General features: G+C 45.9%; 2 protein-coding genes across 6 annotated transcripts in view; both read left to right on the top strand.

The window, feature by feature from the left end:
- Positions 1-989: 989 nt before the first annotated feature.
- tia1 (TIA1 cytotoxic granule-associated RNA binding protein) lies at positions 990-16,117 on the top strand (the record flags this gene model as incomplete). Of its 5 annotated transcripts, none has more annotated exons than XM_080529905.1 (12): positions 990-1,186; positions 2,463-2,559; positions 2,900-2,998; positions 4,367-4,421; positions 5,143-5,230; positions 5,445-5,520; positions 6,497-6,605; positions 6,765-6,860; positions 7,683-7,767; positions 8,018-8,156; positions 9,693-9,841; positions 14,446-16,117. In XM_080529905.1, exons 1-12 carry the CDS (start codon positions 1,158-1,160, stop codon positions 14,582-14,584), a joined length of 1,161 nt encoding a protein of 386 aa, XP_080386031.1. In that variant the 5' UTR covers positions 990-1,157. The 5 variants fall into 5 exon arrangements, with proteins under 5 accessions (XP_080386031.1, XP_080386029.1, XP_080386030.1 ...); XM_080529903.1 differs by having other exon boundaries at positions 9,690-9,841; XM_080529904.1 differs by having other exon boundaries at positions 6,762-6,860.
- A 987-nt stretch (positions 16,118-17,104) lies between these two features.
- The window catches only part of cUnh2orf42 (chromosome Un C2orf42 homolog), a gene marked incomplete at its 5' end in the record, with an annotated part of 9,112 nt that continues 4,885 nt past the window's right edge, over positions 17,105-21,331 (top strand). Inside the window, 2 exons of the mRNA XM_080529381.1 lie at positions 17,105-18,329; positions 18,651-18,764. Of these exons, the coding sequence (XP_080385507.1) occupies positions 17,105-18,329; positions 18,651-18,764 (1,339 nt within the window). The remainder of the gene's footprint in view (positions 18,330-18,650; positions 18,765-21,331) is intronic.

Below are 21,331 nucleotides of genomic sequence, written 5' to 3'. Positions count from 1 at the left end.
ATGATTAATGAGTAAAGTGGCTTTCATTGAGCAATGTGCCATCTGTCATCTTGAAATATAACATTTTAGGACACTGTCTTGAAAATGGTTATGGTCGCTACACATTTCCAAGTGTTATGCCTGCAAGAAAAGTAGCCTACCCTTGGAAAATGTGAGGAAAAACGTGCACTTAACATCTATCATAACAGACAGATAGACTCTTTCAATATTTTTGTTAAATTGTGTCGAGACGTTAATGCTGTTACATAAATGCCGGTACAGAACATAAAGACAACCAGTCCCTCTTGAAATCTTCAAGGGTATTCGGAACACTAGTCTTTCCAAAAGAATAAATACTACTTTTAAAACCACAAAATGACAGTTTTCTCTATCCATATTTGAAGTATTGCAGCCGAGCTGCAGACAATACGCGAAGAACTTCCTGGGGGTATTCTATTCCATCAACGTCGTTAAAGGAAAAATCCAGGTTTGTTATGATATGATTTCGCGAGATTTATAAAAAAAAAACAATATGCCTGGATTTTCCTTTAGCGACGTTCTTGTTACCTCCTGTTATCCCCACTTCTGCATTAACATGATATTGGGTTAGGATTAGTGGAAATTATTGGGAAATATTGTTGTTAGTAATGTAACGTCACGTGTAATATTCGTAGCACAAGAGCGCCGCTAGTGTAGTGGTATCATGCAAGATTCCCATTCTTGCGACCCGGGTTCGATTCCCGGGCGGCGCATCTGTTTTTGGCACACAGTATCATCAAGACCATTCCTTGACATTTTATATGAATATAATACGAAACGCTTACGCTTCAGCATTTGAATGTATAATGTTATTGATAATCAATCGCTGTACTGCCAGCCAGCCAGTCCCTGGCAGCGTTACAAGACCCTTTCCCGAAACTCCACTGCAGACAGTGCGCATGGGCAGCCGTATATCCGCTCCGGTCTGTCCGCCATCTTATGTCGCCTTTCTATTGTTCATAATTGGAGCTAGCAGGGGCGGCGGAGCAATTTACTGCGCATTAAAAACAATTTGGGATATTGTTCAGTCGACCTCAAAGAAATAGGGAAATAGAGCAAAAGCCCAAGGAGGTCTACATATAATCTGACACACGTGGATTTTCTCTCAGGGCTCGGATCTCACGGCTCGTTCGGAAAGTATGATGGACGACGAACAACCCAAGACCTTGTATGTATGAACAGCGGCAGCTAGCTGCTAGCTCTCTGTTAGCTCTCTGACCATTAGCATACGTATGGATCGATCTCTTGTATGTCAATTGCTGTTTCTCGATGCGTGATTCGTGATAAATGCGCCATTGATCTCGCCACCACTGTTCCCTAGTTGAGAGGCTTACAGTCTGGCTGTTTATGATGAACATGTCAGCTAACAACGTTGTTAGCCTCCAGTTAGCGAGCTAATAACATATCAAACGTGTCCATCTTTTTAGACAAAGGCACTGTTTTGCTGTGTAAGGATACATTGTTGCTAGATAGACAACTCAACTACACGCATATTTGTCCAGAAGACTTAACTTTGCACTTTTGTGAATTTGAAAATGTGACATTCTTACTGTCAACGTAGTGAACATGTTTTTGGGGTTAATTCTGCTTCTGCATCTCTGTTAGTGAGCTACCTAGCCTAGCATAACTAAGGCTTTTGCTATCTAGTTAGCTGACGTTACTTGCAATGCGAGCTCCTGATTGTCTGATCTCCAATGAAGAGAGCATGAAGGGCCCCTGGGCTGATCTGCACCGCCGGGTCGCTGTCAGCGGGATCGCTGCTGGTTGAAGTCGACCGATGTCGTTATTCGTTCTGTGAAATCCTGTCAGGTCACTCTGACTCGGATCGGCATCATCCATCGTTTATAAACCATTTAGAGTCAGTGAGCTAGCCAAGCAGATGAAGGATTGTATGCATTGTTGGTGCCACCAGTTAGTTTGTTGGCGAATACCCTGGCTGGTAAAATGCATGTCGCTTAAATGCATTACTGTACATAACATGGAGAATGTTGAATGCAGTGTGAGTGTAGCCCTGCATGTGAAAGTAGGCCATGCTCCGGCCTGCCACTGGCCCCTGTGCCTGACTCAATAACGTCTGCTACCTAACAATGGCAACACACCTTTGGCTCCAAGCCGATTTTCTAAAGTAACCAGTAGTAGTAGTAGTATGTATGACTAAACGATGTCGCCTTAACTTATTGTAGTGTTTTTTTGTTTTTCTATATATATCGTGCATTTTTTAAATATTTTGAAGTTGTGACATTGATGGATCTGAGTTGTGAAGCATATGAAACTGAAACAAAAATGATTCAGGAACCCCAAAAATATCAATTTGTGAATTGAAAATAGCCCACTGTTGAAAGTCCATGAATTTAATCGTGGTGAATTGAAAAATCCAAGTGGACCCCAAACCCTGGCAACCCATAGCATGGAAGCTCAGGCTGTCTCTCTTCCCTGTGCTGCAGGTATGTGGGGAACCTGTCCCGGGATGTGACGGAAGCCCTGATCATGCAGCTGTTTGGTCAGATCGGCCCTTGCAAGAGCTGTAAAATGATAGTAGACGTGAGTCCACCAATCTTCCTATCGACCTGACATGAACCATCTTCAGTTGGAATCCATTCGTGAAAATGTCATGCAGATTGTGCCATTTGGGACTAGGGGCTTCAGACATTCAGGGGGAGATAGTAGGTTGAAATACACTGAATGTTAAGAGGTCAGAGAAATGAGACCACTGCTCCCTGTTTTACATGATAGAGATGTTTCTTGTAGACCACTATATCCATCACTATGCTAACTGTCTCTCTAGTTGCGCTCAACATGCTTTATACTGTACAGGAAGGGACATGTTTCATCCCTACCACTGGACACTTTGTGGAAATTCCTCTTTTTATGCCCCCCCTAGACGGCAGGTAATGACCCATACTGCTTTGTGGAGTTCTACGAGCATAGGCACGCTGCCGCCTCACTTGCAGCCATGAACGGTCGTAAAATAATGGGTAAGGTAAGCTATGGTATCTACTGGATGAGTCGGCTGGGGCTGGGAGGGGAGGTTTGGATCTACAAAGAGAGGGGAGTAAGTGGAGTCCTGTTGAAATCAGCCTCCTAGCCCCTAACCTAACCTAGACACTGGTTTTAAATATTTGGATGGATGCTGTACTGTAATTTCAGATCCACGAGAAGTGCCTAGGGGTATGGGCGGGTAGTTTATTTTAGACATGGCAATAGATTTGATTGGAGTTGACTATGCATCATATTTACAATGCTGTACATGAGTGTTCCCAGCCAAATTGAACAAGTAAGTAAGTATGATATAGCCTAAAGGGTTTCATCACTGAAACATGCCACAACGGTAGAGGACCCTTGTGCACATATGTTGCTTACATGTAGGTTGTTAAACCTTTCCATTACAAATCAGGCCTTTCAATTTACACCACATCATTCTGACACAAGGGAACGTTTGCCAGACACAATAGGCTCTAGTGACATTTCACTGTGACGCAAAAAACCCCACTATGAAACAGTTCCAGCTCTCTGTCTATGCATAAGATGTTATGGGTTCCAATAGATGATCACTCTGGCCAAGGTACTTTAGGTTCATAGGTTCCCTAGTTGGTTCACAAATGTGATGGCTAGTACTATCCACCTGTATCTAATTGGATTCTGCTGTAAATCAGTCTTACATCCACATTGATGAACCTCATGGTTATTGAGATGGTAGCATCTTAACAAAACATCTCTGAATTAGATGTTCTCAAACCTGATTGGCTATTGTACATTATTTGCAAGGTCCTCTTTACATTTTCTAGTTAGATGTTACTGTGAGACAGATTCTCTGTCGTCAAAGTTCCAGATTTGGCTTAGCCTTTTCTAGGCACCATCTCTTAACATAGCAGTTGTGAGATCATACATAGTGGCACCCTTTTTACCTGTTCCAAATAATGCTCTTTTATCCCTTTATCTGTACTACTGTGTTCTTTTGCAAAATCCTTTGCATAAAGAATCCAAATAAGAGCAACCTCGATAAAGACACATTCAGTTGAAAATATTTTATCCTCAACAGGTAATGAAGGACCATTTGAGGAGTAATACAAGTTCGTAAAATTCACTTGTTTGTAAGTCCCTTGTTATTTGGACCTTTTTACTTCCTAGAGTGTTGTTCCAAATTTTGATTAGACGGAGACTGAATTGTGCATAGTTATGAGTGTGACCAGGATTTCCCTCTGTACTCATCACTGGTGTGTGACAAGTCCTCTAATCGGTAAGCAGACAGACGTGTGTGCTGTCTTCCCACAGGCGTGCTTTTCACCCCTCTCTCCTTCTCTCTCTCCTTCTCTTTTTCTACATCTTTATCACTCTGTTTCTTCTGTAGGAGGTCAAGGTCAACTGGGCCACAACCCCTAGCAGCCAGAAGAAAGACACAAGCAGTGAGTATTTTCCTAATATGTACATCATACCCAACATTCTCCTATTTGATAAGAGCTTCCATGCTCTAAGCACTGTTTTAATGATTTATAGATTTCACCGTCGCGTCAAACGCAACACACCTACGGCCTTGTACACTTGTGCAGTTGAAAATATTTTGTAAACAAGTTTTGGCTCTGTAAAACCGTCCCCACTGGCAGCGGTTGCCAAAACCTTGTACTTTGCACCCCCTCAGAGCAAAAATCTGAAGCAGTTTGCAGCATTCTGAGGTCTTAGACGTCAACGTGTAGGGAGCGCTTCTCCCAACCTTCTGTTCCTGTCTGTCAGGTCATGCAAGGTTGCATGAAATTTGTCTTTAAAAAAAGAAAAACAATATGATCGCTAACAGAAAAAAATGGTTCAACTTGTGTCTGCAAACCGACGGTTTCCGGGTTCTGCCTCTGGCGACGTCGTTCTGGTCTCATTGTCAACGGCGAGACGTTCCACATTCCGATTGGGCAACATTTTCGTGTTTTTCACGCTCATAACCTAATTTGAGTGTGTACCAACATATGCGTAGCAAACTTATATGACAAAATGTGTCAGAAACACAACAGTTTTTCCCTGCCATGTGTACGAGGCCTTAGAGAAGGGTCACAGCAGTGGCTAGCTGAGGTAGAACCTGGGCTGTATCGCTAGATGTTTTCTTTCCATATTTAACCATTTTATTTTTCCGCTCCTCAGATCACTTCCATGTCTTCGTTGGAGACCTCAGTCCTGAAATCACCACCGATGATATCAAAGCTGCTTTCGCTCCTTTTGGGAGGATATCGTAAGTGTTGCGCCTATTCCCAACTGTTACACCCAATTGTTTCGTTTTCTTGTGAAATTTGAAATGTATTTGTGGATCAGAATGAATCTTGTTGCATGAATTCAAGGAAGATGTATTAGAAGTCTAGTAATGTGTATGGTGGAGGTCCGTGACCATAGCTTCCAATTGTTCTCTCTCCCCCTTGGCTAACAGTGTGTTGTCTGTTTGTCCACAGTGATGCCCGGGTGGTGAAAGACATGGCCACTGGGAAATCCAAAGGCTATGGCTTTGTCTCTTTCTTTAACAAATGGGTAAGTGTCTCCCTCAGGCCTCTTGTTAGCTTTCAAGAAATAATCAGCATGTGAGACAACATTTCTTCTATAACAGTTCCTTTTGGTTAACAGAGTTCCAAGAGCTAACAGGGGTTAGGTTGCTGATTTCAGAATCAGAATTTTGTTTCTTACATCCAATGTGAAAGTACATGAGTAAAGTATCTTTGGCTTAGGTTCTTCAACATTGATTTTTTATGTTGAAGTTTCAAGGTTTATATTCAATGTAAAACTATCATCCAGCGTTCTCCCTGAAGAATGGAGGAGTGCCACTGTGCCACCCTGTGAACTTGGAAACATTTCAAGGCAAACTTAAACTCTATATTTAGTAGTGATAGAGCAACTCTCTTTGATCGCCAACGACATCATTGTTAAAAGCGGAAGTGAAAGCGTTCTGATATTCCTTGTAGAGTTCAGAGGTTAAGAGGTATTTCACTTTCTGACATGAAGGAACGCACGTCATGTTTTAATAACGCACTCTAGCGCCACGCTGTTCCAACATCCTGGGGAGAACCCTGATTCATCAATCTGTGTCAATGTTGGTTTTGTTTCTTTATTGATATACATGTCATTTTATCAATCTGTACATACCTATACAATGATGTTTTATGTGTATCAATGGACCTATCGCTAATCCACGCCCCAAAAGAGAAATTGTCCAATCATATCACAGCAAAAGTCACGACAGGCAAAACACTTGGACAAACAACTCGCTAATATCTGATGGTGAAAAGCTTCTAGACTAAATATTTGTAACATCTTTAAAAAAACATGTCTTACTTGCTGTGGGAAATCAGAAATTTGCCAACTCCCGTCATTGAATGTCATTCAGTCATGGTCGGTCAGTCATTCACTGTCAGTTTGTCAGCGTTGTTTGTTTATCTGAGTTTTCAAAGGGGGCGTGGCTTAGCGATAGGTCAATTGGTGAGTCCTGAGTTTGTGTGTGTTTTGTGTGCAGGATGCAGAGAATGCAATCCAACAGATGGGAGGTCAGTGGTTGGGCGGAAGGCAGATCAGGACCAACTGGGCCACCCGGAAGCCCCCTGCTCCCAAAGCCACCTACGAGAGTGAGTGGGACCTCGGTCCTCAAGCGCCTCATACACAGGAACACATCGACGCCATCTTAAATCTGTTTAACTTCACCTCCGATGTGGGGAGCGGGAGTGACGTCTCTTGTTGTTTTCTAATCTCTTTGTTTTGTCGCCCCCCTCCCCCCCGTGAAGCAGCGAACACCAAGCACCTGTCGTTCGAGGAGGTGGTGAACCAGTCCAGCCCCAGCAACTGTACCGTCTACTGTGGAGGTGTCACCACAGGGCTCACAGGTCAGAACCAGACCCAGTCACTGTTCTAGAAGACACGGGTCAGAACCAGACCCAGTCACTGTTATAGAAGACACAGGTCAGAACCAGACCCAGTCACTGTTATAGAAGACACAGGTCAGACCCAGTCACTGTTATAGAAGACACAGGTCAGAACCAGACCCAGTCACTGTTATAGAAGACACAGGTCAGAACCAGACCCAGTCACTGTTATAGAAGACACAGGTCAGACCCAGACCCAGTCACTGTTATAGAAGACACAGGTCAGAACCAGACCCAGTCACTGTTATAGAAGACACAGGTCAGAACCAGACCCAGTCTCTGTTATAGAAGACACAGGTCAGACCCAGTCACTGTTATAGAAGACACAGGTCAGAACCAGACCCAGTCACTGTTATAGAAGACACAGGTCAGAACCAGACACTAGTTATAGAAGCACACGCAAAGGAGGCTTTCTATCTGAAACGGTGTTTCAACAATAGAAAAAGTAAAATTTTTCGTCGGCCACCCCGGGAGTGGATGAATATGTTTTTTGTACATTCAGTTTGTCTTCAGTGAATACGAATAGACAGCTGTTACTGGTTTGAGAAGTAGTTTTCCCTCCATATTCATTTATTTTTAATTTTTTTAAACGTTTCTTCTCTCTCTTTCTCTCTTTCTCTCTCTCTCTCTCTCTGTCTCTCTCTCTCTCTCTCTCTCTCTCTCTCTCTGTCTCTCTGTGTCTCTGTGTCTCTGTCTCTCTCTCTCTCTCTCTCTCTCTCTCTCTCTCTCTCTCTCTCTCTCTCTCTCTCTCTCTCTCTCTCTCTCTCTCTCTCTCTCTCTCAGAGCAACTTATGAGACAGACCTTCACCCCCTTCGGCCAAATCATGGAAATCCGTGTTTTCCCAGACAAAGGCTATTCGTTTGTTAGGTAAGCCCGCCGACAAAACAGACTCCCAGCAGCACCTGGTCAAGCGAACCAAGTCTATTGATTTCAACCGAGGACACCTTGCATTTTTTTTGCACCGTCAACCACTCTCAGAGCGGTTAACGATCGACCGGCGGCTTGACCGGTCGTTGCTGAGTGTGCCCGTGTCTGTCGTGTGTTAGATGAACAGCGCTTGGGTTTTTCCTTCAATGTGGTTGGTGGAGGAGGTCTCACCTCTGGTACTATGTTGCAGGTTCAACTCACACGAGGGGGCGGCCCACGCCATCGTGTCGGTGAACGGCACGTCCATAGAGGGCCACGTGGTGAAGTGTTACTGGGGCAAAGAGACCACGGACATGGTCACCCCCATGCAGCAGGTACAGGTGCCCCAGGTACGTCCAGCTCTTTGGTACATTCACATTACGTTGTGTCGGTGTTCAGCCAGCGGTTGTTGAGGGGGGATGAAAAACAGTCCAAATCATCCCCCCTTCTAAAACCGCCATCTGCCCTTTCCATCCCTTATGTAATTTTATCAATGAACGTGGTATTACTGCTATTTCAACATTTAGTGTTGTGCATATTAAGTAAAATACTGTGGGCGAGGGGGGCACGCACACGTGCAATTACATTTTTACCAAGTCACTGACACTGAAGTCACTGACGCTGTGGGGATGCTAAAATTGTCCCCATATGATAAAATCCACCATAATCCCTGATGTTCTTTTACAACTTGAGTACTGCTTACAACCAATACATTTGTGTAAGTAAGTGAATAATCTATCCATAAGTCATTGTAAGAAAAAGTAATCTATGCTATGGCCAGGGAGCCATTGGCAGTCATAATGCTAGAAGAAGGAAGAATTAAGATTTATTTAAAATGTTATATATAAAAAAGAAAAAGAAAGAAATTGACCAGTAGAGAAACTGTGTTTGTGTGTCATCGTTCATCCCCCATGCTGATTGCCGCTCAGTTTCATCATTTGTCACATGATTAACGATCAGGTGATGATCCATCCAGATTAAGGTTACATAAATGGACTGCACTTATGTAGCGCCTTATTCCAAAGCGCTTTACAATGGCCTCTCATGATCCATTCACACACCAATGGCAGCAAGCTACCATGCAAGGCGCTGGCCCGCTCATTGGGAGCAATTAGGGTTCAGTGTCTTGCCCAAGGACAGCTGGACACCGGGCCAGCCAGGGATCGAACCGCAGAACCCCTGACCTTGCAATCATTAGACGCCGGCTCTACCTTCTGAGCCACAGAAATGTGAGAGTCAGGCTGGGGGATAGATCATACTGGTCTGTTGACACTGACTAGGATGTTTCTTTCTGTTGTCTCTCTTATGGCTTTTGTATTTTTCTATCTTTTAGTTTTTTTATTCTATTATGATTCAATTGCTGTGCTGTTAGTGGAGTGAGCTTCTGAACACTTTAACTTCCAGCTTAACTTCCCCAGGGGCGATCAATCAAGTACCTATCTGTCTATCTACAGGGGTGCAAACCTGTCACCTGTCCTGCTAAATTAGCCGTTTTTACATCAAAATAGGTAATCCGTGTGAATCGTGTCACGGTCAAGTCTCATACAAGTCACATGATGCGTGAGCTAACTAATCTTCCTGCTTCAGGCAGCTAGGTACAATTCCAGACACCGTGGCGTCATGGTAAACTGTTTTCAAAGTAACTGCAGGTGTTAAGGTCAGGGCTGCTGCTACTTACACGCATCATTGTTAGACCGCCGTTAGTGCTAGCGATATCCATTTAGCACCATTAGTGCTAGCACTATCCCCCCCCTTGTTTTGGGCCATCACCAGTTTGCACCCCTGATCTAGTGAAATGCTTCAACACACAACTGGGTTGTACACTGAAGCCCCGAGACCCAGCTCTGACCCCTGACCCCTCTGGTCTCCCTCCCTGTCTCCAGCAGCCTAACAAGGTGGGCTTCGCGGCGCAGACGTACGGCCAGTGGGGGCAGTGGTACGGCGGGGCCCAGCAGATCGGCCAGTACGTCCCCAACGGCTGGCAGGTGCCCACCTACGGAGTCTACGGACAGGCCTGGAACCAGCAGGGCTTTAAGTGAGTACACAATTCTCTATGAGTACACAAGTCTCTAAGTACACATGTCTCTTTAAGTGAGTACACAAGTCTCTTTAAGTGAGTACACAAGTGAAATGCAGGGTGGGAACATCATGTTTTTTTTCTTCTTTATTCTCTACTCAGAATACATTAAAATAAAATGATCCAAAACTAAAAACCGAAATACTTAAAATAAAAGAACAAACGAGCAGAGAATCCTTTGAATATTCATCCTTCTCCGGCTACATTGCTCATATGCTAATTATTCCTAACCTTATTGGATGTTCGCCACCAATATTTCACGGCTGAGGGATGTTCCAGTACCACTCTGCACCACTCTCTAACCTACAGGCTACAGAATGTTCTTGTATCTCCCATCTTCAAGCACACAGCCTCACAGGCCAGTTCCTCTGGCCCTCCAGCTGTTTTAACCTTCATATCTCTCAGTTGCCTCTGAGCTTCTGTGAATGTTTACTATAATCAGGGTTCCCACGGGTCCTTGAAATCCGTGAAAGTTTGTGAATTTGAGAAAAAAAATCAAGGTCTTAAAGGTTTTTGAAAATAGACATGGTTCATTGAAAGTGCTTGAATTCCCCCCTCTCTCTAAAACATTTTTCTATATTCAAAAATGTTTTACTTAGCTCATCAACTAGTAAATAAAGCCGGGTACACGCATAAAGATAATCTGGCCGATTTTGGGGCGATTTTCCCCCTTCCGACCAAGGACAGCAAACGCCCGATTATCGGATGGCTCTGAAGATTATCCTACAAGATTATCCTGTGCTGTGAGGTGTGTTAAGAGCCCATTTCTCCCGTCAATCTGCTCGGAAAATGGTTGGGGCCGACAATCGTAAATGTTAAACGTGTTCAATATTTACGACCAAAAATTCTTATGTGGGGGGAACTCCCGACAACTCTCGACTAGGGTTGCCAGATGGGCTCGTTTTTTTTTTGTGGAATTACCGCTTTTAGACTGTGGTTAGGTGGAAAATGAATTTCCCCACAGGATAAATAAAGTATAATTGAATTGAATTGAATTGAAATGTCAATCCCATCTGGCAACCCTGCTCGCGAGTCCGATTGTGACGTGGATGGAATGTAGCCAATCAAGAAGCGAGCTGACTTCTTCTTTTTGTTCTTCGGCGCTTGATTTGCCCTGTCACACATGGCTGCCTCGTACAGGTCAGTCACGGTACTATGTTAGATCACGTTTGATCACGCGAGATTTCTGGCTTGGGGAACGAGACTCTAGACCAGGGGTCCCCAAACTACGGCCCGCGGGCCGGACACGGCCCGCCCCCACACTTGGACCGGCCACTCTCAACAATGCCAGAAACATATTTTGGACATTAAACTTTACATATATGTTTTAATCATATCATATCTGTATTTGATATTAAAGGTTGGCTTTCAAATTAAAATGTCCCTTAGTTATAAACTATTTTCATTAATAACATTATTAGTTAGTTTCACCCGCCCACAGAATGCGGTACATTCAACGTAGCGTTCCATAGTGAACGAGCCCGGATCTGTAGCAGGTGCACGCGAGCTAGAACGAAAATTCAGAGATGAAAAATGGCCAAACGGTTGGTAAAGACAAAAGTTGATTCAGAATGCAGGGTTTTTAACCAACAGTGCACAAGTGATTATTATTGTTAAATGCAAAGAAGTTTGTCAATAAATGTATGAATGTGATCGCGGAGGAGGTGTGTCCCGTGAGTCTGTCCTCAAGTAGGCACCAGATGAATTGAAACAATGGGGGATAGATAATGTAGATGCCCAGCTGCAGGAGAAAACGAAATAATGTTTCCGATATGTTCATGATCTGTGTCAAGCAGGGTTTTTCCTGCATAGAGAATTATGAGGCGGCTGCCTCCGTCATATTTCTCGCCGCCTCCAGCTCTCGACAAAACTCTGACGGTCGTATTAAACTCGGTGGATTTCTGTCATTTCTGACTGCAATTGCGGCACTGCGCCGACGTGGTGGCGGGGGCGCTGTTTCGCAAATAAGTTAGCTTTCGTGTTTGCTAGTGAAACAGCTGATAGTTGATGTTGACTGCTCAAGGAGAATACATATTTGAAAGTACAGAATGCCTGAGAGCCTTATATTGCATTATATTACATTACATTTTGAATGGTCATCTGGTGCCTGAATATTGTGTTTTCCTTTACATAAATAATGACATTTCCACCATAAATTGATGCAGAAAGGGCCCAAATTGCATCTAAATTCACCAGAATGCAAGAAATTAAGTGTTTGATGCTCGTTTAAGGACCCCCAGACAGCCCTGCTTCATGGGTCCCCCCGTGTATGATGAGGGTCCTCCCTCATGTATCAGACTGTAAAACTGATTATATTTCATTGACATATCACTATAGGTATAAATTCCATCCAAATTCAACTGTTTAGACTTTGTTTGCATCCACCAGTGCTCTCCTGCGCGCAATTGCTTTGCGCAACCGCCTCCATTCCACTCCGTTCCATATTATTTTATGTTAGAGACCGACCCAGGCCCCCCATCACAGAAAGGAAAAATGATGTGGGGACCCCTGCTCTAGACTGTCATAACGATAATCTTTATGTATGTGGGGTGCTGAAATGGGAATATCGGCGCACACCACACACAATACGATCAAGGCTGTTCAATCCAAGATTTTTTATCTTCATGTGTGGGGTCTCTCTCAGATAAAAAATCTGTTAAGATTAGGAAAATCCTTGTGTGTTCACGGCTTTAGTCTCTGTATTGCTTAACTGTACACATATTTCACAATATATTGTTTTGCTGTGCTGTGGTAGAGAAGGCAAGAGACCATCTAGTGTTCACATATTCAAGCCTCTCTTTTTAATTGTTGTCTGTGATCGGATGGTTGCTATTATATAAATTCTCATCTTGATCTGTCTCAAACTATGCCGTGTTGGGTCCTTGAATTTGAGGGAATTTAGTCTTGAAAGTCCTTGAAAGGTGCTTGAATTTCAGACGGTGTGGGAACTAGGGATGGACGGTTTCCAATTATTGAAACCGAAAAACCGTCAGAGAGTAAAACCGCGGTTTTCCGGTTAACCGAAAAATACAGTAAAAAAAAAAAAGATAAAAAAAAAAAAAAAGAGCGCCAATTTCAAATAATTGAGCCCTACTGCTACAATACACTCATGTCGAACACCGTAAGCACAGTCGCAACACATTTAGGCTACTTAGTTTCACAAATATAAGTGGAAAGGCAGACTTTTGTAAGCTACACCATACATGAAAACACATGAACACTTAACACACCAGCTCCGCTGCTCCAGGGTGCACGCCTGCACGGAAGATCATCTCTTGGAACAGCGTCTTCATTGAATGAACTGCTTTCTCAATATCTTGGTTCTTAGACAAAGTTTCAGCTGCTGCTCAATGTATTTAAATATTTGAATACTGCTCAATAATCACTGAAATATTAGACTTAGAATTATGCAGTGAACATACTTAAAGCTTTTCATAAAAACCACATGCCGCGAGACTGACTCGTCCTGAACTGTCGTAAGTCAATCAACAAAGAATGCCCCATCAAAATAAAAGTGCCCATGGTAGAGCTGTCAAAATAGAGCTTTCAAAATAAATGTACTAATACAGATAGAGATAAATACAGAACTACCTTTGCGTCACTAAGTGACCGCGTATCTTCTGAGACATGCGTTCTGTCATCACTTTCAGTAGCGCCTTCACACACAGTGGCGCTGTGCACAAACACTCTTGATCCGTATAGCTCTTGTTTTATTATATTGTGGTTTAGTAAATACTGCACTTGGAGTTACATTCAATGCATGATTTGTGCTATAGAACATAAATAAAGTTTGATTGATTGATTGATATCAAATCAAATCACATTTTATTTCTATAGCGCATTTCTCACAAAAGTGACCCAATGCGCTTTACAGAGAGCAGCGAAAATGATCTTATTAAATGTAAGCGAGTAATTGTAAAAAAACCTTTCCTATCTACCAATAACTGAAGGCAACTATCTTTCCCATAGAGTGATTCGTTACCCTTAAATATAATCCCAATTAGATATTAATCCTCAGTTATTCTTCACAACTGACCAAACCTCTCACTCATTGCGCGGCAGATTCAGACTGTATCATTGTTATTTTCACACACGACAAACATGTGACATGTTCCAGTTTTATTCTTATTCTATTTTATTCTTCTTCTAAAAAAAAAAAAAAAAAAAAAAAAAAAAACGGTTTCAGACGGTTTTGATAAAAAACCGTTTCTATTTTTATAAACCCCGGTTTTCGGTTTAACCGAAAAACCGTCCATCCCTAGTGGGAACCCTGTATAATCATTGTTCTTTTTCCGGTCTCATGGAAGGGATATCACTGTGATACAACCTCTGAGGATGGCTCTGTACACAACTCTGATTCTAATCCTGTGGCGATGGACTGTAGCTGTCTCCTCTGGGCTCTAGAGCCCCCCCCCCTCATACTTCCCCTTCCCCGCCTGTCCTCTAAACGACCTCCATTACATGATCCCTCTCCCATCCTTCTTCCACAACCCCCCACCCTTCACCTCCATATTCTCTAACCACCCCTCTACGTTGTGTGTGTGTGTGTGTGTGTGTGTTAGTCATCTACAGGCCAGCGCCGGGTGGACGGGCGTGGGTGCCGTCAGTAACGGGGGGGTGGTGGAGCCCGGCCAGGGAGTCAACGGAACGGTGCTAGCCAACCAGTCTGGCATGGGCACCGCTGGCTACCACACCCACTGATCACCGGACGGGACACCCCAGTCTCCAACCCTCCATCACAGCCACAAGGATCCTGTACAGGGGAAAGGGGGGGGGGGGTTTACATGTGCCCTCTCTATTTTACAACACAATTAAGAACTCTGACGGGGAGGTGGGTACGTTATTTGACATCTCCCTGCCCCCTGTCCCCACCCACACCCCCCCCCCTGTTCCCCCTAAACCTGATTTTTACATGTAAGTTTGAGGTGGAGAGGATGAAAAAGCGATTGCTTATGTGTCAGCGGAGGTGGAGAAGCCCTGGGATAACACACACACGTATATATATACCCATGCACACAAACACACACCCATATACACGAAAGGTCTTTGGCCCGGTGTCAGATCGACTGACTCAAGAATCAGAAAGGACTATGCCATTTTTAATTAAAAATACTATAAATGAATAAAATAATGATAAACAGCCATTTCTTTTTTTTGGATTTGCTTTTTTTTTGGGGTTTGTTTAGAGCGATGTCAAACTGCTGATATCGACAGAAACGAGCTTTGCCTTTTGTTTTGTTTTTTGTTTTTTTGTTTTTTTTTGGGTTTAGTTTTTGTTTTTCGGGACTGTCATTTTAAGGAAATGTTTAAACAATGACACCATGGAATCTTGTGAAATGTAAGAACCTTTTTTGTTTTTTATGTTTATAAAAAGTGAATAAAAATGGATGTCAACTGTTGTATTTTTTTAAATTAGATTTTCAATATCTCAACTGAAACCAATTGCAGGGATTACTGCCACTGTTCTCTTTCTTTAAAGGCAGACAAATATTGCACAATACTATTACTTTTGGTTACCTTTTCACAAAATTTGATGTTACACAAATTCTAGGTATTTTGAATTGTTTTGCATTCCACTTTCCTTTTAAATTTCTTTTGGAGGGCTTACGTAAACTGTTTTGTATGTAAATAACCAAACAAAGTTAAACTGTTCTGACGCTGTATAAAGAGAAAAAAAATCATGTTAATTATGGACGCTTGCTTGCTTTTTTGATGGGGGGAGGGGTGGGTTAGGGATTACTACAAGTAGATTTTTGCCGTTAGCATCACTGTTAAATGCTGGTCCATGCTGTTGTAGGGACAGTGCAACATTTGATTCTTCCAGGGGCTTGGGGGGAGAATGAACAGCATTGCTATGCAGTGCATAATTAACTAGACTGAAAAGTAATGTAGAATTAAAAGTTATTCTGTGTATAAAACCTAAATATTGACTTTTTGGTGTTTTTTTATGAAGTAGTAAATAGTGTCGAACGAAAACCTGAACAGATCAGAATTTTGCACTGGCCCCCATGGAGTTGTGTTTTATTACAGAGCTGGAAACGACCCATTGTGTTGCCTTATTTTGAGTTAATTTCATTTTAACCAACCAATTATCATAAAGAGTAGGCAGTGCCTAAGGATATTTTCAGACCTTATGTTTTGGTTTTGAGGAGGTGTTTTTATTTTGTTTTGGGGGGGGGGGGGTTATGTTGATGCTACTATAATGTGTTCTTGCTTTGTCCCATTAAAATGCTGATGCGTATAAACACTGCTTGTGAGAACTGCTCATGTTTGTATCTTTTCATGCCATCATACACTTTGTTTATTCAACAGACAGGTTTGAGGGAGTCAGTTATGCAGATCAAAATCATGGGAGGAAATACAATTGGGCAATAGTTGTTCGAGATTGATTATCCTGCACATGCTTTTAGTCGGGCTTGTAATACAATATTGTTTTTACGTGTTTATTATTTCAATATGAAGATCCAGTGAGAGTGTTTTCTTGGATGGCATGAAAAGTAAAAGAAACCTTGAAGTAGGAATGCAAGGGTAGACCTAATTTTCCCCAATCAAATAGAGCTGAGAATTCACCAGGGGAATGCACACTGACTGGTCTCAGGAATGTGAACTCCAATTCCCATGATGCGCTCCTCCGGAGGCCGGCCCTATTGGCCCATGTGATCAGCTGGCTATCCAACCCGGAGGCCCGTTACAGGCGCAATGCGGAGACGGATGTAAGAAGGAATGGCGACGGTCGAGAGAATCGAGAGGCTTGTATATAAAAAGTGAAATGAACCATACAGCGGCTGGATCCTAGTTACAGGTATGCTGCAACCAGACCAATCATACAGCGTCCAACCGCATGAAGCTGCAGGCGAGCGGAAGATATGCACACATTTTGAGTAATGTTATTATTTGCAGAAATCATGTACATTATTCTAGCCAATTCCCAAGTTCTAACACAGTTCTAGGCATCACAGACATATGACCTAATTTAATTACAGGTGTCATGGTTTACTGCAATATTTGATATTAAAAAAGAATATTTCTATATGATATATATGTGTGTAGGTGTACACAGACAACACAACAAAGGTTTAATTGGGACAAAGAAAAACATTTTTGCTCACATTATCGCCATTTAGGACTACTACATTAGCCCTGTCATTTGCTGTATGATTTATTTACAGGCATAGGCCTTCTCCTAACCTGAGCTGACCTACTGGAGACCAGGCCACCAAAATGGAGTCTGAGGTAGCAGTGACCTCACCGTGTACAGTGGTCTCCCCCACGTCCCAGACTCCTCCTGCACCGCCCAACCTCACGGCCCGGCAGCTGGAGACCAGGAAGACTGCAGCGACTACCCCGGCCTTCCTCTCCAACCTGGGCAAGCCCACCCTCCGCGGCATCCGCAAGTGCCCTCAGTGTGGCGTCTACAACGGCACCCGGGGGTTCAGCTGCAAGAACAAAGCCTGCGGCCTCGTCTTCAGGGACGGGGGTGGGGGCGCCACCGTGGGCGGCAGGGGAGCCAAGCGAGGCCTGACGGAGGTGGTGAGGGTGGTGATCGACGGCGGAGGGACAGGGAGCGAGGCGGGGGGGGAAGAGGAGGAGGAGGAGGGCGGGGGAGGAGGAGGAGGAGGAGGAAGCGGCGGTGGTGGCGCCGTCTCGGGGCGCGTTCAGGTGTTCTCCGTGTGCCAGCGAGGGAGAGGAGGAGGAGGCGTGTCGGCCGCCCAGCGAGGCTTCGTGGAGCTCGTCCCCACAGACACGGCCATCGCCACGGGCGACGGCACCACGCTGCTGACCCGGGTCAACCTGGGCCGCTGCTTTCTGTCCGCCTGCCGCCAAGGTCAAAGGTCAAACCAGCAGGCTCTCCCTAACTCCCCCAAGCAGGGGTCGTCCTCCTCCTCCGACAGTCCCTGCGTTCACATCAAGCAGGCCATGGAGTGCCAGAGCCATGCCACCCCCCTGCCCCTGAAGAGCTCCGTCCTGGAGGGGCTGCCGGCCTCTGCTCAGGCCCGCCAGGAGCTCTGGGGCCTGGCCACGGAGTCGGCGGGGCCCCTGGTGCAGCGTGTGTCCAGAGACACCCTGGTGGTGAAGTGCCACACGGGGCCCTGCCATCCTCTGGGGCTCCTGCACCTGACTATAGGGGCGGGGGGGTCACCATGGGGGTCAAAGGGGGAGGGGAAGGGCCGAGAGGGGGCGGGGCAACAACAGCAGCAGCAGGCGGTGTTTCACTGTGCCTGTCAGGCTGACCACCCCAGAGGGGGGGGGTTAACGTCAGGGTCGAGGGGGGCAGCGGATTCCTGTCAGGATGGGGAGGGGGGGTCCTTTAGCTCTCAACCTGGTCCCAACTCGGAGCCCACCTCTCCAGAGCACTGCCTCCACTTCTACGCCTGTGTGTGCGCCTTCGCCAGCGACGACAAACTGGCCTCAGAGTTTGCGTCTTTCCTTAACTACAACACCAACGGTATGAACATGGACGCGCACGGTGGAGGTGTCAGCTGTGGAGTATCTGTGTGGAAGTGTGTGGAAGTGTGTGCGTGTGTTACCTCATAGTAACTGTTTGATTTCAAATCCAAACTTTTGGAGAAAAGTTAGGAAGAAGAAAAAGGCTTCACTGTTTCGCTCAGGGCACTGAATCATGCGTGTGGATTACCTATGGGCTTTAGAAGCCATACAACCATGTTTAATGCCCATTTTAACATACATTATTTCACAGCCATTCACTATAATTCACTATAATTCACTAACACAGTCCTGTGCCTTCACCTCTGTGTCTGCGCTTCAGGTGTGCAGCAAAGCGCCGACTGCACTGGTCTCTGTGCCTCTGACACACCCCAGCTGGCCGAGCCAATCACCTCTCTGAAAACCAAGCGACTCCGTCTGGAGGAGCCAATCGCTGGTGAGCTGTCCCGCGCTCAAACTGTCTCAGGCCGAGCCCGATACATTGGGTGTGTTCGTAAATATACGCTCTGGTTTCAACCGAAATCAGTTCCTTTCCAAACGGTCAGAGAGCACCCTGGGTGCGCCCCGGTGTTCTCAGAGCGTAATTTACGAACGCACCCATTATCCTACAGAGAGGAGCACCCATTATCCTACCACACACACGTGGTCTTTCTGAGAGCTGGGTCTATGCTTCCTCTTCCTTCAGTCTTCCCTGTCTTTCTTGATGTGACTCTCTTGTCTTCTTTCTTCTCCTCCCTTCCTCCCCCCCTCCCCCAGCTCCCTCAGTGGTCTGTCCATTGGGAGTGGGCAGAGAGGGGGGGCCGACCCCCACCCTGAGGAGACCTGCTCAGAGGAAACCCCCTGTTCACCCTGGGCTGAAGACCCCAGGTGCTGCTGCCTGTCTCTGCCTGTCTCACTGTCTCTGCCTGTCTCACTGTCTCTGCCTGTCTCACTGTCTCTGCCTGTCTCACTGTCTCTGCCTGTCTCACTGTCTCTGCCTGTCTCACTGCCTCTGCCTGTCTCACTGTCTCTGCCTGTCTCACTGTCTCTGCCTGTCTCACTGTCTCTGCCTGTCTCACTGTCTCTGCCTGTCTCACTGTCTCTGCCTGTCTCACTGCTTGTCTCACTGTCTCTGCCTGTCTCACTGCCTCTGCCTGTCTCACTGTCTCTGCCTGTCTCACTGTCTCTGCCTGTCTCACTGTCTCTGCCTGTCTCACTGTCTCTGCCTGTCTCACTGTCTCTGCCTGTCTCACTGTCTCTGCCTGTCTCACTGTCTCTGCCTGTCTCACTGTCTCTGCCTGTCTCACTGCTTGTCTCACTGTCTCTGCCTGTCTCACTGTCTCTGCCTGTCTCACTGCTTGTCTCACTGTCTCTGCCTGTCTCACTGTCTCTGCCTGTCTCACTGTCTCTGTCTGTCTCACTGTCTCTGTCTGTCTCACTGTCTCTGCCTGTCTCACTGTCTCTGCCTGTCTCACTGCCTCTGCCTCTCTCATTGTCTCTGCCTGTCTCACTGTCTCTGCCTGTCTCACTGTCTCTGCCTGTCTCACTGTCTCTGCCTGTCTCACTGTCTCTGCCTGTCTCACTGTCTCTGCCTGTCTCACTGTCTCTGCCTGTCTCACTGCCTGTCTCACTGTCTCTGCCTGTCTCACTGCTTGTCTCACTGCCTCTGCCTGTCTCACTGTCTCTGCCTGTCTCACTGTCTCTGCCTGTCTCACTGTCTCTGTCTGTCTCACTGTCTCTGCCTGTCTCACTGTCTCTGCCTGTCTCACTGCCTCTGCCTGTCTCACTGCCTGTCTCACTGTCTCTGCCTGTCTCACTGTCTCTGCCTGTCTCACTGTCTCTGCCTGTCTCACTGCCTCTGCCTGTCTCACTGTCTCTGCCTGTCTCACTGTCTCTGCCTGTCTCACTGTCTCTGCCTGTCTCACTGTCTCTGCCTGTCTCACTGCTTGTCTCACTGTCTCTGCCTGTCTCACTGCCTCTGCCTGTCTCACTGTCTCTGCCTGTCTCACTGTCTCTGCCTGTCTCACTGTCTCTGCCTGTCTCACTGTCTCTGCCTGTCTCACTGTCTCTGCCTGTCTCGCTGCCTCTGCCTGTCTCACTGCCTCTGCCTGTCTCACTGCCTCTGCCTGTCTCACTGTCTCTGCCTGTCTCACTGTCTCTGCCTGTCTCACTGTCTCTGCCTGTCTCACTGCCTCTGCCTGTCTCACTGCCTCTGCCTGTCTCACTGTCTCTGCCTGTCTCACTGCCTGTCTCACTGTCTCTGCCTGTCTCACTGTCTCTGCCTGTCTCACTGTCTCTGCCTGTCTCACTGCTTGTCTCACTGTCTCTGCTTGTCTCACTGTCTCTGCCTGTCTCACTGTCTCTGCCTGTCTCACTGCCTGTCTCACTGTCTCTGCCTGTCTCACTGTCTGTCTCACTGCCTCTGCCTGTCTCACTGTCTCTGCCTGTCTCACTGCCTCTGCCTGTCTCACTGTCTCTGCCTGTCTCACTGTCTGTCTCACTGCCTCTGCCTGTCTCACTGTCTCTGCCTGTCTCACTGCCTCTGCCTGTCTCACTGTCTCTGCCTGTCTCACTGTCTCTGCCTGTCTCACTGCCTGTCTCACTGTCTCTGCCTGTCTCACTGCCTCTGCCTGTCTCACTGTCTCTGCCTGTCTCACTGTCTCTGCCTGTCTCACTGTCTCTGCCTGTCTCACTGTCTCTGCCTGTCTCACTGCCTGTCTCACTGTCTCTGCCTGTCTCACTGTCTCTGCCTGTCTCACTGCCTGTCTCACTGTCTCTGCCTGTCTCACTGCCTCTGCCTGTCTCACTGTCTCTGCCTGTCTCACTGTCTCTGCCTGTCTCACTGTCTCTGCCTGTCTCACTGTCTCTGCCTGTCTCACTGTCTCTGCCTGTCTCACTGCCTCTGCCTGTCTCACTGTCTCTGCCTGTCTCACTGCCTCTGCCTGTCTCACTGTCTCTGCCTGTCTCACTGCCTCTGCCTGTCTCACTGTCTCTGCCTGTCTCACTGTCTCTGCCTGTCTCACT

The sequence above is a fragment of the Nansenia antarctica genome, assembly GCF_963989245.1.
Source record: "Nansenia antarctica genome assembly, chromosome: 4".
Taxonomy (NCBI): domain Eukaryota; kingdom Metazoa; phylum Chordata; class Actinopteri; order Argentiniformes; family Microstomatidae; genus Nansenia; species Nansenia antarctica.
Note: the sequence above shows the minus strand (reverse complement) of the source record. Positions and strands in the feature narration are given on the sequence as shown.